The sequence below is a fragment of the Dama dama genome, chromosome 21, assembly GCF_033118175.1.
Source record: "Dama dama isolate Ldn47 chromosome 21, ASM3311817v1, whole genome shotgun sequence".
NCBI lineage: Eukaryota > Metazoa > Chordata > Mammalia > Artiodactyla > Cervidae > Dama > Dama dama.
The window spans coordinates 55,446,351-55,463,048 of record NC_083701.1 but is presented as its reverse complement, the minus strand read 5'-3'; the positions used below and the strand labels follow the sequence as shown (position 1 = coordinate 55,463,048).

General features: G+C 37.1%; 1 protein-coding gene across 1 annotated transcript in view; it reads right to left on the bottom strand.

Moving 5' to 3' along the window:
* ANGPT1 (angiopoietin 1) overlaps positions 1–14,323 on the bottom strand; it is a 296,599-nt gene extending 282,276 nt beyond the window's left edge. The window contains exon 1 of the mRNA XM_061123602.1: positions 13,556–14,323. Coding sequence (XP_060979585.1) covers positions 13,556–13,852 — 297 coding nt within the window. The 5' untranslated portion in view covers positions 13,853–14,323. The remainder of the gene's footprint in view (positions 1–13,555) is intronic.
* Positions 14,324–16,698: the final 2,375 nt, after the last annotated feature.

Here is a 16,698-nt window from a genome sequence, read left to right as displayed (position 1 = left end):
AAAAATTACTTGACTTCATTGTTCCTCAGTCTGCTTATCTGTAAATGAGATATGGTAATACCTACTATTTATAAAAATATATGTGTTTATCTGTTTGGATGTTGATATTGCTTAACGAAAGTAGACATTAACATCCTATTTGCTACTAAACACCTTCCTTAATAGAATGTCATTTTCATACTTCCTTTTGGGACAGAACACCCAATATCCATTGCCCTCTTTTCAGATAGCTTGATTTATTCCATACACAAAGCAATAGCAATTTCAATGGCAGGAAATGTGGTTGCTATATGGATGAGATAAAGCACACCATAATCACGTGTCAAGATAAAGAGCAAACAATATAGACTTCCCTGGTGGTTCAGATGGTAAAGCATCTATCTACAATGCAGGAGACCTGGGTTCAATCCCTGGGTTGGGAAGATCTCCTGGGAGAAGGAAATGACAACCCACTCTACTATTCTTGCCTGGAAAATCCCATGGATGGAGGAACCTGGTAGGCTATAGTCCATGGGGTCTCAGAGAGTCAGACACGACTGAGTGAGTTCACTTTTTCACTTTCATATGACTAAATATGGGAGGTCACAACCCAGCTTCTATTAATTTGTATTTGCTATTTTGTCAGTTAACTCTTAAGGGTTTCCCAGGTGGTGCAGTGCTAAAGAATCCACCTACCAATTCAGGAAATGCAGGAGATGTGGGTTCAATCCCAGAGTTGGGAAGATCTCCCGGAAATGGCAACCCATTCCAGTATTCTTGCCTGGGAAATCCCATGGACAGAGGAGACTGGAGGGCTACAGTCCATGGGTAGCAAACACTTGGACATGACTGAGCAACTAAGTACATGTACACAACACTTGAAAGGAGATGAATAGTATCAGACACAACAGATGCAAGTTGAAAAATATGGAGAGGATGAAGAAAGAAAACCTTAAACTTGAGAAAGTTATAAGGGTCACAGTTAGCACCAGAATTCTTCAGACCACTTCACTGACCAAAGAGTCACCCCTAAATAGTTTGATCTCTACAGCATGAATTTATTCATGTTTCAATATATATCCTATCACTATCTTTGGGGTCCCTACAATCTGATTCTTAGCACTTCTTGGAGAACTTGGGTCAACCAAAGGGATATGCAGTGAGTTTTGTTTTCTTTTCTCAATGTTTTTTAATCTGTCCCACTATGCAAGGGGGGAAGATGAAAAGGTACAACTGAGTTCTATTTTGCTCCACCCCATTCTGTCCTCTCTTCTCTTCTGCACTCTGTGAAGAACAATGGACAGAGGGAAGTTAGGGTAACTTGGAGCCTTTCCACCTCATGCAATTGGTATTTATCAGCCATGAAGGCAGCTAATCTCAAGGCCCAGGCATCTGAGTAATCAGGCCTCTGAGACCAGGAAGAAGAGTCATTACAATTGCTTGCAAGTAGCAGTGTTTTGTTCTTGAACCAAAATACCAGAAATTTTTTAATTAATAGGGACAATGATAAATAAAATAGGAAGTTAGATAAGAGGTCATTGACTGAGAAAACAAGGCTTTTCTTCTCATTTTTACAACTCTTTGAATGACCCACAAAGGGAAGCTGCATACAAATAATATTTTAAGTTCCAGGATGTGCTTTTGCTTTTCCAAGAAGGATTCTCCACAGAAAAATCCACAAGCGAGGTCATTAAATTAAACAGAAGATATTTAGAATAGGCAGCCTCACCCCATATAAAGCAACTGTAAGCCGTTCTCTGTGTTTCAGAAGTTTTTAGATAAATAGATTCATTTAAGCTCTGTAACTTCAAGAAATGGTGCTTCTAAGGATATGACGGGAAGGACTGCAGACATGGGATTCCTTAGTCTATTAACAGATCTGTGGGAGGGTAGAGAGAATTGGACTATTGTGCTTCAATCAGCAGCATAACCTACATGTCACAGTCAATTTAACCACCAAGCTTTAGAGGTGGGATGAGGACAAATGGTTGTATGAAGCAAAACTTGAGAAAGGGGCAACTTATTTGGTGTGAGAGAATTACAGGTTTAGATACAAAGACTATCACAGAAAAACAGTTTAAATAGACTTAAGGTTTGAAGATTGATAAGAAGAGATATCATAAAGTTGCTGTATCTAATTGCATAGTTGGTTAAGAGCATGGGTCATAGAGCCAGGCTGCTTGGAATTGGGTACGCGTCCTGTCGCTGAGCCATTGGGCAATGCTGGGCAAGTTTCTCCCCTCTCTGTGCCTCAGCTTCCTCATTTGCTATGTCAAAAAATTATAGTATTATCTACTGAAAATATTGAATGAATTAATACATGTAAAGTTCTTCCAAAGGGACTGAGAGTTGGTAAAAGGTCTCAACACTGAACTATTACTATAACCCAGAACTGCCCCCAAGGAATTACTAATATTTGCTCAACATTTACTATGTAATAGGACTTATTAAAAGTAATTTATGTGACTCATACTTACTCTTAACAATCATCCTGTAATGTAAGTGCTATTACCTTACTTCACTAGTAATGAAAATGAGGCATAGAGAAACTTGCCCTAGGTCACACAGCAAGAAGCGGTACTGTCAAGATTCACCCAGGTGGTCTGGCTCTAGGTACAACACATTTCATCACTGTGTGGTACTGTCTCTAGACTTGACACAGGAAACAGTGGACACAAACAATGCATTTGGTTTCACTATCTATTTCAGTGGGTTGAGACTTCTCAGCAAAAAGGGGCTACAGTGGATTCACCACCTCTCTTTTCTGGTTTTCAAGCCTCATAAGTCTCCAAAATGAAGAATGGACCAACTAGTGTGTAAGAAAAAGCAGGCCACTGCGAAGCCAGAAAGGAAATTAGAACTTTCACTTCTGATATAATAAGCAAGTTAATAATAAATTTGTATAAGGTCTAATTTTGGAGCCTTCATCCCATTAGTATATCAAACAGCTCTGCATTATTCATCTTCTAAAGAAAGAGAAAAAGCTCCACAGAGTTAATGGAATTGAAGGCAATGCCTTTATATGATTGTCCTCTTCCAGTATATTGTGACATGTGGTAATTTAGGTGTATTTGGGAAAGTGGATTCAAGAATGATTTTTACCTATTCTTAACTGAATTAATCTTCAGAACCCAGGCAATGTCTTTAAAAATCCTAAAGAGCCAGCACATGTGAACAAGAAAATGGCAATTCTGGTGTCATGTATTAAAAACAAAAATAAAGATTAGCTTAGTATATTTAACAAGAATCTTTGCAAATTTTGAAAATACCAAAATGCCTACTTAAAATTCATATTCCTTTTCACTACCCTTAACAATGAATTCTGTTCTAAGTAAATAGTGTAGCTTGAGATACTATGTCATCAATGTAATTAATATTCCTAAATTTTAAAAAGCATAAACTATCATGAAAATAGATATTATACAATTTGTCACTAGTTATTCAAGAATTGCCTACTGTCAACATATTTAGGTCATGTTAAATATGGGGGGGCCTCAACACTTTTGAGTCTACATATTTTTGGTAACTTACACATTAGTATCCTTAAACTGATTTGCATATGGCAAAAATTTGGATATCCTTACATCAGCTTGCCAAAAACATTCAAATTTCAAGTGTTATGTTTCTTCCTGCTTGCCAGTAGATTGGTTTTGGCAAATTTATCTGCCTAATATTTGATTATTTGAAAACTTTGTTGCAGTTATTTTGAATCTCTCTTCTTTTGTACAGATAGAGTCTCCTGAAGGATGCCTCTGGGAGAGGGGCTGAGCAAGATGAACACGATGGGGTCTCACTCCATTTCTCCTTGGGCCCCTTGCTTTGCATCTAGATTACATTTTAAGTTTCTGCCTAATAATTTGCTTGGCAATAAGGCTCCACTGCTAAGAAAGATGTATAATTCATTAACTCATTTGTTAAAAATATCAAACCTTAAAAAAAAATCAAACCTTCACTTTATTATTCACATTTAAAAGTCATTAAATACTCAATTTAATCAATAAATTTTTCTTTAATACTATAAATATTACACTTATTGCTTATTATAACTCTGTTCTTGACATTCAAAAACTGAGTAAAACTGGACAATAAATACTGGTGATATTAGTAATAAAGATACAAATCTTGCCTCATGTCTGTGCAACTGAGATAAGGCAGATGTAAGGGCTGCCGGGTACATACACCAAATCAAACCTTCCAGTTCAGTTCAGTTCAGTTCAGCTGCTGAGTCATGTCTGACTCTCTGCGACCCCATGAATCACAGCATGTCAGGCCTCCCTGTCCATCACAAACTCCCGGAGTTTACTCAAATTTATGTCCATCGAGTTGGTGATGCCATCCAGCCATCTCATCCTCTGTCATCCCCTTCTCCTCCTGCCCCCAACCCCTCCCAGCATCAGGGTCTTTTCCAATGAGTCAACTCTTCGCATCAGGTGGCCAAAGTATTGGAGCTTCAGCTTCAGCATCAGTCCTTCCAGTGAACACCCAGGACCGATCTTTAGGATGGACATTCACATTTCATTTGCATTTTATTAATATTTAAGCTACTTATTTACTTTAGACACATCTTGATGCTAATTTTCATGCACATTCGGTAGGTCAACACAAACTTCAATACATGACAATGTGGACCTGTAGTAAGTGAGCTGATAGTCATATAGTGTATATAATTTATTATATTATTTTTTCTCTATATTCTCCAATACTTACTGCCAAAAGAAAAGATCTCTGTATGTCCAAATACATTACTGATGAAATTATTAGCTACCAGTAGTGTCATGTCTGACTTTATGTGTTTTCTTCACTTTCTCGGTTAAGTATTACCATTTTATTTGTTTGAAGAAAGAAGTCAGATCATTTGCATAGGCAAAAAAAGATTAAACAAGCCTGAAAACCTCCCACTTACAATATTTCTATGTAAGAATTAGAGAAGAGCATTTAGGTATAAAGCCTCCAAATATAAAGAAAAGATAATCCATGGAGTGCTTCATTCTTTAGAAACTTCTGTGATAAGGGAGGGGGCATATCTTTTGTACATTTTGTAAAGAGATTTAAACGCTAAGAGGCCCTCCTTCTCTCAGACCATGGGCTAGAACCAAAGGGGGTTTGGAACTTTCCAACTTCACAGCAAACGATAATCTTGTATTGGAACAAAACGCAAGGATGACTCAGAATGTAATTAGGGTTTTGCATGTAAGCAAATGACACAATATAACTTGTGGTATTAAAAAAGAAGACAAGGCCCAGGAAAAGGCTGCTGTTGTTTCCACACAGAGACAAGGCATGCAGAATGAGAAGAAAAAAAAAAAAACTCCTTAATTAATAAAATACAGCAAAGGGGATGATAAACCTCTGAATTTTGTAGCTGAGCATCCCACTTGTTGCTCCTCCCCATCTCATCATTTATAGAGTGGGAACACTTGTAACATTTATATCTGTAACAAATGACAGAGGAGAAAAGGTTTCTAAACAGACTGACTGTAAAAGAGAGAGCTTAGGAGTCCCATTTCTATGAAAATAGAATGCCTCTGATATTTTGTCAACATTCTTGTTAATGTCACAACAAGACGAAACAGGCACAGAGCACCCTGGCACCCAGACTTGTTCATTGTTTAACCAGAGGCTGCTGATTTGTTAGTCAGGTGCTTTTTATTTTTTAACATGTATTTGTTTTTGAAACATTTCTCTATTCACATGAAGAAGGGCAGGGGCAAAAAAGACATGCAATTTATCTACCTGTACTCTAAAATGTCATCTCACAGCATGTTCCAATACCAAGCCAAGAAATGGCTTAGACAGGATCCCTGCCAATTGGCAAGGACCTGAAGATTACTTGGCTTCCTGCAGTGCCATCCTTTTCTCACACAGCAAACCTCACAATTTACTTTGCAATGGTCCCAATGTTAATACTACATTCCTTTTGTGATATAGAACAGGGCTCAGCAAACTTTTTTTTTTTTTTTGTAAAGGCCTGGATATCAGATTTAAAGCCCTGTGGGCCTTCTGGACTCTATTGCAACCACTCAACTCTGCTTTTACACAAAGAAAGCACCCATAGAGAATACATTAGCAAGTGGGTATGGCTCTGTTCCAATAAAACTTTATTTAAAAATAGATGGACAGTTAAGGAATGAATGCAGATGTATTCTAATAAAGTTTATTTACAAACATAGGTAGCAGGCAGAATTCAGGCCAAGGGCCAAAGTTTGCTGACTCACATAATAGATAACGAAAACTCAGGACTAATTAAAATTTCTCCCATTAACATAGTTAGTAGGGAAATGTATAGAACATAGTTAAGTCTTATTTTCATACATATGTTTCATTTGAGTTGAAATTTGCCCATGAATTCATTCATTTCTCTAGTCATTAAAAAGAAATGATTCTTTCCAACTATGTTCCAGTCATTGTGCAAAAAAAGTAGATCTGCTATCAAAATAATATATAAAATAATCAAAAAAAGAACTAGTGAACAAAACAGGCACAGTCCCTACCTCACAGCATAGAGTCTGAGGGAAAATATATGCAGCTATTTACTGAGGTCTACTATGTATCACGCACTCTTCTACCAGTAAAGGTATACTGTATGGAACAAGCCAGACAAGGACCTCTGGTGGTGTTTACATTCTTAGTAGAGGCAGAGAGAATAAATTTGGTGACAAACAGTAAACAACAAAAGATCACAGTGGTAAATGTCATGAAGAAATTATATATACAATGATAGAAAATCACTTAGCAGAGTGAGGAAAAGTGGTAGGTAATGGTGCTCAAAGAAGACTTTCAGAGAATATTTCTGAGCAAAGAGCTGAATGAAGAGAAAGAGCCATTTATGCCAAGATGTGGGGCAAGAATTTTTCTAGCTAGGTAAACAGCATGTAAAGTCCCTGAGACAGGAATGAGCTGGTCTGAGGGAGTTATAACAAGAAGGCTAAAGTCATCTGAGTGTCTGGAATGAGAGAAAGGTTTAATAAATGAGAAATCCAGAGAGGAGTGTGTGGCAGATCATATAGGACATCATGATAAAGAATCTGGATTCTTTCCTCACATAATGGAGAACTGTAAGAGGATATTAAGGAAAAGAACAATACATTCTTATACACTTTACACTAAATCAAGAATTACATATTAGATGAGTGCTACTAAAAGCTCAATGTGAAATGGAAGTCAGGAGTAAGGAAGGGCTGCAGTTACCCATAGGAAAAAACCTATTTGCCCTGCTCCCAAAATCTGAGATCCATCAGTGGAGACAGTTTGGGGGAAGGCTTGCTCCTTCTTGCAGAGACACTCAAAAGGTTGTAGTATAGCTCCAAATACCCAACTTCTGGGGCCCAGAAAATCTGCATGCCTTCTCAGATCTTTCAGTTTTAAATACAACAACCAAAATCTAAGTATTCATTGAAAAGCTAATACAGAGCTCTATTTAGCTTGAAAATCAAGGGTTATTCTCTCGCTAACGAAGTCAGTGGAGAAATTTCTACTTGTGAGTTTAAAAGACAATTGTTATTCCTATTAACATTTCTTAGCAACTGACTTTTTTTCTATCTCTATGTATAAATAATGGCTTCCCAGATGGTTCAACAGGTAAAGAATCTGCCTGCAATACAAGAGAGACAGGAGACACAGGTTCGATCCCTGGGTCAGGAAGATCCCCTGGAGAAGGAAATGGCAACTCATCCAGTATTCTTACCTGAAAAATCTCATGGACAGAGGAGCCTGGTGGGCTACAGCTAAAGGGTCACAAAGAGTCGGACACAACCGAGTGACTAAGCACATGCATAAATCATATATGCATATTTTATTCAAGTTTAACAACGAATTTTTAAAAACATACTTGTTGACTGTCTGCTCATTTTACCCATTCTAGAAATCCCCTCACATGTGCAAATAAGAAAGCACCCTCTCTGGTTTAGTATTGCACAGTTACCAGTCACTAAAATAATCCACAGATGAGAAGTCAGTTCTTGTTACTTAGATTCACATGTGCACATATTATCCTGTACACAATAAATGTTTGCCTATTAGTCTGGAAGTATAAAGTTATTTTTCATCCCACAGGAAGATCTAGCTGGCCCTCAAGTAACTTAGAAGCCAATTTTGGCATCTGAAAGCAGTTGCAAGGTCCCTTAACTTGCTTTATTTTATACCTAGCACCACCCACACACTTTAGCACTTGCTATTTTTTATTTTTACATTATGATGATCACAGTACTATTGTTCAGACATTTAATAGACACCTTGGGAAATATAAAGGTGGATAAGGAGACATTCACTACACTCTGGGGACTCATAGTCTAAGTAGGCAAACTGCCCTCAAGACAAATAATGAAAATGACAACAGCTACACAACATGGAAATGCAGTACTAATATGATATGTACAATGTGATAATACTGGAGAACTCAGCCTTTGAAGGTAAGTAGAATATGGATACATTTCATGGAGAAACTGGCAATGAAGCTGACTCTTAAAGAATAATTAAGAGGACAAAGGGAGTCATAGAAGTTTTTAAGATCCTAGACCATTTGGCTAAATACAATTAGGATAATTAATACCATATAGCCTAGATTCAATATCTTTTAATGTAATATTAGGACAAAAATGTTGCATGATGTAGTTGAAGGGGAGCAGAATTTGTCACGCCAAAATATGCCTTTTTGGCATAAGGATTATTTCAGGCTGATCTTCTTTTCTTTTTTTGATGCAGGCTGATTTTTTTTTTTTTTAGGCTGATTATTTTTAAGAAACAGCAGACATAGGAAAAGCTCCAAAAACCAAGTAGAAAGTAGCCTTCTAATTTACATTTACAGAGGAAATTACATTTACAGAAGAGATCTCCATTTGTAAGGGTGTGGGCTTCCCAGGTGTCCTGGTAAAGAGCCCATGCTGCCAATGCAGATGTAAGAGACCTGGGTTTAATCCCTGGGTTGGGAAGATCCCCTGGAGAAGGGAATGGCTACTCACTCCAGTATTCTTGCCCGGAGAGTCCCACGGACAGAGGAGCCTGGCAGGCTACACAGTTCATGGGTCACAAAGAGTCAGATATGACTGAAGCAACTTAGCAGACATGCACACATACTCACTCTCTGTATCACAAGAGGAAGATGACTAAACCTCTAGCAACTCTATCAACAGAGAAGGCATGGATTTAAATCTTCATAACAACCCTACTCTTGTTTAGTGTGCTTGCCCTGAAAACCTGACTTACCTGAGACAACACCTTTTGTGTTTAGCTGGAAACAGTATTTGAGGTAATTTTGGGGGGTTACTCAGTTTTCCTGGGTGCAGGTATACATATTATTAAACTTCTGTTTGTTTTTCTCTTGTTAACATGTTTTGTGTTATAGAGAGGTCTCAGTCATGAACCTGGAATGGTAGAGAAAGTATTCTTTTTCCTCCTCCACATGGTCCTTGCTTAAGAGATAACAAAATATAGTTGGGAAAGTGAAGTATATACCCAAAATGTTAATAGCATATAGTAAGTGCAGACTGCAATACAAAGACAATGCATTCATTTATTCAATCAACAAGCATTTATTATCCATATTCTATGGATATCCTGGAGGAGGACATGGCAACCACTCCAGTATTCTTGCCAGGAGAATCCCCCTAGACAGAGGAGCCTGGGGTCACAACAGTCTATGGAGTCACAAAGAGTCAGACCTGACTGAGTGACTAAGCACACACACATGGATGATATGCTACTCTAAGCCCTGGGAAATGACACTGGACAAACACGCAAGGAAGTCACACCCTAGTAGATATTAATATGAGTTGATAGGTGTAATACAAGGGTTTTTTAAAAAAGATAATCACTATCATTGCTGTGCTGTGCTTAGTCCCTCAGTTGTGTCCAACTCTTTCCAACCCCATGGACTGTAGCCTTCCAGGCTCCTCTGTCCAAGGGGATTCTCCAGGTAAGAATACTGAAATGGGTTGCCATGCACTCCTCCGGGAGATCTTTCCAACCCAGGGGTTGAACTCAGGTCTCCCGCATTACAGACAGATTTTTTACAGTCTGAGCCACCAGGGAAGCCCTTGCTATCATTAATATGTTTCAGATAACTGTATGCTAAATCCTAATTCTCTGAAGCAAAGAATATAATATTCAAGTAGAGAATGTTGTTAGCCAAAAAGTGCTGTTAAAAAAAAAATTATCCAAGCACTTCATTAAAAAGGTTTCATTTATTAATATTCTGATGGCAATTCATACCTGCATTTTATACTAACAATCAATTCATTAATTTTAGCTAGTGTGAAATAGTATAGTAGATAGATCTTTGCTCTCTGCTACAAGGCATGTTTTTAACTCAATTTATTTATACTTTCTACCAAAAAAAAAAAAAAAAAGAAAAGACACCATTTGGCAAAGGCAAATAGATTTTCTAAGCATTCTCCCAATATATTTTAAATACACTTATTTGTGAACTTGGGGTATATGAGAGAAAGAAAACAACAGTTCAAGAAGCACAGGATGTGGAATAGACATTCAACAATAGACATTTCTGTGTCATTGAAAAGTAAAAAGGAATCACAAAAAAAGAGGCAAAGATACAAAGAGCTTTTGTACTTATCTTTACTATCCTAATATCTGGTCACTCTCAGGTATTAGTATGGTTTGTTAATAATTCTGAAAAGAGCTATATGGCAGAAGAAAGTCAAACCTAGACAGACAACCCAGGTGTTTCATCCAATAAAAATGTGACTTTTGAACATTTATGTATATTGCTTTTCCTGATTGAAAAGTAAGGATGATACTACAAACCTATCTCATGTTGGTGTTAATCAACAAGTTATCATGGAAAGCTGATCTCCAAGAATTAAATCCGTCACATCAAGAGACCAGTAATGTAACAGTTCCAGCACTTATGATGATCAATACATTCTATGCCCCACTGCCCACCTTGCTTCTCATCTTCTTCAGTTACAAGACCAGAAAAGTTGAGGAATGAGATTGGAAAGTGTAAGTCTCATATATTGACTTATAGTGGCAGCCAGTCTCTTGTGAAGAATATTTAAAAGAATCCAGTTTACCAAACATCAAGCAAGGTAATAGATTAACATAAATTATCATCAAGTTGCTGCTAGCTTTGATAACATACATTCTGCATAAAAAAAAAAAAAAAATTCCCAATAGTGATGACATGAGCTGCATAATAAGCATGTTTGATTAATTAATCTGTGGAATAAATGGATGAATTACTTACACTGATGGCCTCAGTTTCTGCAGTGCATTACTTCTGATCCTAATACAACTACCGAGACTCAAAATAGAAGTAGTACAAATTACAGTATTAAGTATACCAAATGGTTACAATAAAAAAGATCTCCATTTGAATTATCAAAACAAATACATTGCATGAAACTTAGAACTTGAAGGACAGAAAACTTCTAATTAAGGGAAACTTATAAGAGCCTTTAGCAAGTTCTTTGCTGAGTGCATTTATTTGGTTTCTTGATCCTCCAACCAATCGCATTAACAATGACAAAAGATATGCAAATTCAAACGGACAATAGTCAAGCCAAACTGCTCTGACTCAAACCAACAGAGACATTGTCAGCATATATTCAGCTTGATTCATGCTGCTGCTGCTGCTGCTAAGTCGCTTCAGTCATGTCCGACTCTATGTCAATTTAACCAAAAAACATGTTCATAGTTATGCTTGGCTATAATCTGAAAATTATGCCATAATCTTGACCAAAAATAATAAAAACAAAAATCAAATGTATTTCAAACATTAACATACGAAGCACGTGCATGATTTAAACCCAGTAGAATCATGTCTCTATCCTGCTACAGTTGAATAACTGTATAACAACAACAAAAATACGCATTTTCATGCTTAAATCATCATTTAGATTGTATATTTTAAGCAAACAAAATATTACGTTTTTGATAGAACAACTCATTGAAAACAATTTGGAATTAAATTTCCCTGTCCACTTTCCTCAATGAATCCAGACTAACTTATAATGATTAAATTCTCATTTAAAACTATATGAACAGTATATTGAGAATAGTAATAAGCTATTCAACCAAATTCATTTGTTCATGATGGAAATAAGTTTTGTGAAAGGAAAAAAAAATCCTATTATAAGCTGCTGCTGTAATTAGTGCCTGAAATTTAAGCTACATTTAATTAGTGCCTGAAATTTAAGCCATGTTATCAAAAGACTTCAGAATTGTTTGTTTTCTATTATTTTGCCTATCGATGTATTTTTTTCACCTGTAATCTACAATAGGAAGATTAACAAAAATTCCAAGCTTGGAAACTCTAAAACTGCTAAGTTTTAGTTAACTTGTCAAATAAAATAACAGTGATCTTAGTTCAGTCCCTAGTGGACAAAAGTAAAATAACTATTACTTGGCATGATTCAGCAGGAGGTGATCTAAGTGAGTGTGACCACACAGGAACAAAAAAGAGCGTTTGTCCTTTCCCTATCTTTTATCTTCTCAAAGGGTTTGTTCTGTTAACAGACTAACATAAAGAAGACTAGACTGCTTGTGTTCCTACCCATACACATCAAGTGAATTTTTAGCAAAGATCCCTGCAGGAGAAGCTTTCCACAAATGGGACACTGACATTGTCACCCTTCCAGTGACACATTTGAATACACTTGTTATCTGCTGCTTGCTTGTTACACAATTAAACAGAGAGCAAAGAGGGAAGGAATTGAAGAAAGTGTGGTATTTTTCATTGGCATATTTTCAACAAAAACTTTTAAATGGTTTATAGAGAAATAACTAAATACAGTGCTTGATTTTTATAAATTGGGATTAAATGCATACTCAACATTAACATTTATCTGGATCCCCACATTGCACTGTGTGTGACTATAATGTCTTGAGGAAAGAGGCACTTTAGGGACATAGCAAAATCTACATGTCGTGTTCAGCCCAAATCTGCAGGTGCATGTCTTTTCACAGTGGGCAAACAACCTCTTCCTGATGAGTTCACATTCAAATATATCTTCCTGATTTTTTTCTCAAGGACAGTAGAAATATATGACAGAAATCAGTCCTTTACTATTCTACTACTTGCTGAAATTGTTTCCTTTACATACTTATTCAATTTCTTCAATCAAATATCATACTTTGTATTTATCTGCATTTTATATTAACTTTACTAGAGGTTGAAAAATAAGTATCTGGTGATGACTTTCTGTCCTAGCTGCATAAAATGTCAGGGTGTAAAATTGATTTGATCCTAACAGTACTGTTGTTATTATTTAATTTTTTCACCAACTTACTCAAGACATACATGCTTTTTTTTTTTTAAGTTGGGCTTTGACAGTCAGAAAAACTCAAGCTAAATTTTAAATAAGAGAAAACCAAAAATGTCACAAAATATGCCAGTGTAAGGCACACAAATGGGGTGCCACCATAACTCCAGAGGCAAAAGCCTACAAACCATTGGCTCGCCCCCTTAAGTCACAGGGAGAGAGCCGTCTTGCATTTGCAAACACTGCCCCCCTGGAGCAAAAGGTAAACACACGAATGGCCCCCTAAGGAACTCTAAGTTAGTTGCAGCGGGAGAACAGAAAAGACTCCGTGCAATTAGAAACTGAAAGCGTTCACTTACTTTTTGCAGCCACTGAGTATAATTTTCCATCACATGCTCCAGATGTTGAAGTTTCTGGGAAGAGAAATCCTGTTCCACGTGTGGAGCATCTCTCTGCAGAGCGTTTGTGTTGTACTGGTCTGTCGTACTCTCACGACAGTTACCGTCGTGTTCTGGAAGAATGAAAGTGTAGGCACATTGCCCATGTTGAATCCGGTTATATCTTCTCCCACCGTTTTCTGGACTTCGGCGCTGGTTGCTGCACCCTATGTGAGTCAGAATAGCAGCGAGGAAAGCAAAGGAAAGGAAAACTGTCATTGTACTGCCCGCACTCTCTTTCCGTGCCTCTCGCAAAACTCGCTCCTTTCTTCTGACCTTTAAACTAGTTCTTTATTTCAGGTAAAACTGCTTGTTTGTTTGACTTTTCCCTTTCAAAGAAAGTTTTGTAGAAGAATCAAAGAAAACTAGCCATTTTTAGCTTTGTTCTAAAATGGTATTTTTTTTTAATTTCACCGTAATGATAGTTTCCTTAGTTAAAAACTTGAGATATTTATTGCATAGTAGCTGAGATTTATTGTTTCCTCTCGGTGTAACCGTTCAGCGTGGAGCCTGCCTGAGTCAGCTGCGTGTACATATTCTAGACCCTTTCCTCTACCCTATCTTCTGCAGATCTGCTATTTTCTCCCAGACCTCAGTGAGTTTTATTAAGGTTGCACATCCAAGCCAAGCTGGAAGCAGGCAGCCTTTCACAAGATGACTTGACAAGAATGCATGAGTGTGCCCCTATGCTAAGGATTGCTGATGGCTTGAAGCGGCTGGATCGTCTTACAAATTGGCTAGATGCGCATGACCTCGATCGTGTATGGCCCTCCCGCCCCTTCCGCAGACAATTGCCTTGAGTCTTTAGCAGATTCACTGCAAATCAATAAATAGAGCAGTCCACCTTAATACACTTTTGGTGTGTATGCTGACCTACTAAAATCCAGCAAACTAGAAGTATGTCTTTAAAGTTTTACTTAATTGGGGAACCTGAAGAAGAAAACTGGTATAGTTTCCAAGAAAATTATTTTTTATAGTGGATGATAAATCTGTACAATTATTAATTTTTTAAAAAAAAATAATTCTTTACTCTGGGGAAAAAGACATTAAAACCATTTTTAGAGATGGCATTTATTCACTTAGAATTTCAGGAAATTATAAGGAAGGGTCAAATTAGCAAAACATTTCATAATGTCACTCAAAGGAATATAGCATGTGCATATTAAGTAGAATAATTTTAGTATTTTCTGAGATATAAATTTTAAATAAAACTGGCTCCCCAGTCAGAATGCAGCCCTGTGTGTTCTGTGTACATAAATTGAGCAACTTCCTTACAAAAACACTGTGGTTACCATTTAAGACAGTGGCCTGAGAATTATTAATTCCTGTGGTACATCCCAATCATATATTTCACAAGGACCTCTTTGGTACTGCTATGGCTATCTTTAATGCTGGTATGGAAGTTCTATATAAATTCTCCCGTGGCTGCACAGGAAAACTATCTGAGAACAAACAGATCAGGTGTGTTAACGAGACAGCATAGGGCTGTATGGGAGAAATCTCTGCTTCTATTAAGTACGAAATAAAAAGTATCAGAAGATGATTTCTTACATGTAGGGTGTAAACATTTGAACAAACATTTGAACATAAAGAACAGGTGATAATTATAGAATAAATTTTACAGCACTGAGATCTTTACTAGCTCTGTGTGGAAAACATGAATTATAAGCAGAGGCTTTCACCAAGAACTGGGAGGGATTTTTGGGAATGGAGTTTCCCAACTGCAATCATGGTGTGAAAACAGAAGCCACAGATGTTGACTCTCATGTCCTGGAATCGAGGCAGAAGGCAGTGGATGAAGAGCGGTAAGGGTTAGAGACTAATGTGTGGAGAGAAGTTAAAGGAGAGTGCAAAACAAATTTCAGAAATAATGTGATTTACTTGGGGGGAAACTGTGCCAAGATTTATCAGTCCTTTCCACACAAAATAACAAATTTCTGAACTGACAGATACAGGAGCAAGTAATACCAAACATAGCAATAGTCTCTGAACCGCCTTTGCGGCCTCTTCCTGATATTGCCCTGTCTCCTTGTTGGCTGTGTTACTCATAGGCCATAATAAGAATGACACTTGCTAAGAACTTACTATATTCCAGGCCAGGCTAAGCACTCCTTACACACAATCTAATTTAACTATCCCAACAAACCTAAGACATGAATATTACCTTTGACTCTATTTTTATCAATAGGAAAACTGAATCAAAGAAAGGCTAATCAGTCACAAGTCACACAGCCAGCAAACAACAGTGTCAATATGTGAACTCTGGCCAACTGATTCCAACCCTATGCTTCTAACCCCATACCAGCCAAGGGATTTCCAAAAGGGCTCCAGCTGCACTGATTCACAGTTATAAAGCAGGTTAAATGATCATATTTAGAAGGAAAAAAACTGATTAAAAGCCATTTTATACTACTAAGGTGGTTTAATCCTTTTGTGTGCCGCCAAAAAACAAACATACAAAGTGACAGGTGACCCATGAATTTGAGTTTTTAAGGGCCCACAGGGACAAAGGGCACCAGCAGAGCACAGATTGTCTGAGAACATTTTCCAACATTACGGGCTTCAAAAATTATCCCTGGAAGGAAAAGAGTCCAAAACCAACACCTATAAGTGCTTCATTAAGAACTAAATACAGTCGAAAATCGGCAGAAGATACACGAAGGAGTAGTGAGGTCTCTATTAAAGTGCTTCTGTGTTTTGTATCAGCCAGAATTGTTAAAAATTTGTTCTTCCATGTGACTGTGTGTGTGTCTGTCTGAGTGTATCCACATGTGTTTGTTCACTTAAACTTTTACAATCTGAACAAATGAAAAGAAGGAATGTACAACTTCCTGAGGGAAAAGTAGACAACTAAGAAAAGTATAAAAAAAATATTTTTTAAAAGGAAGAGATAGAGAAATAGTAAGAGAGGGATTTATTTTATAGAAAAATAAGCAAACAAACAAACAAACCAAAAACCCATAACACTGGAAGCACTGATGTCAATCCAGAAAAAAAAGCTTAGGATCAATTTCAAGCAACCTGAAATCACAGGAACATGCAGAATTGGACTTGCATTTTGGGAC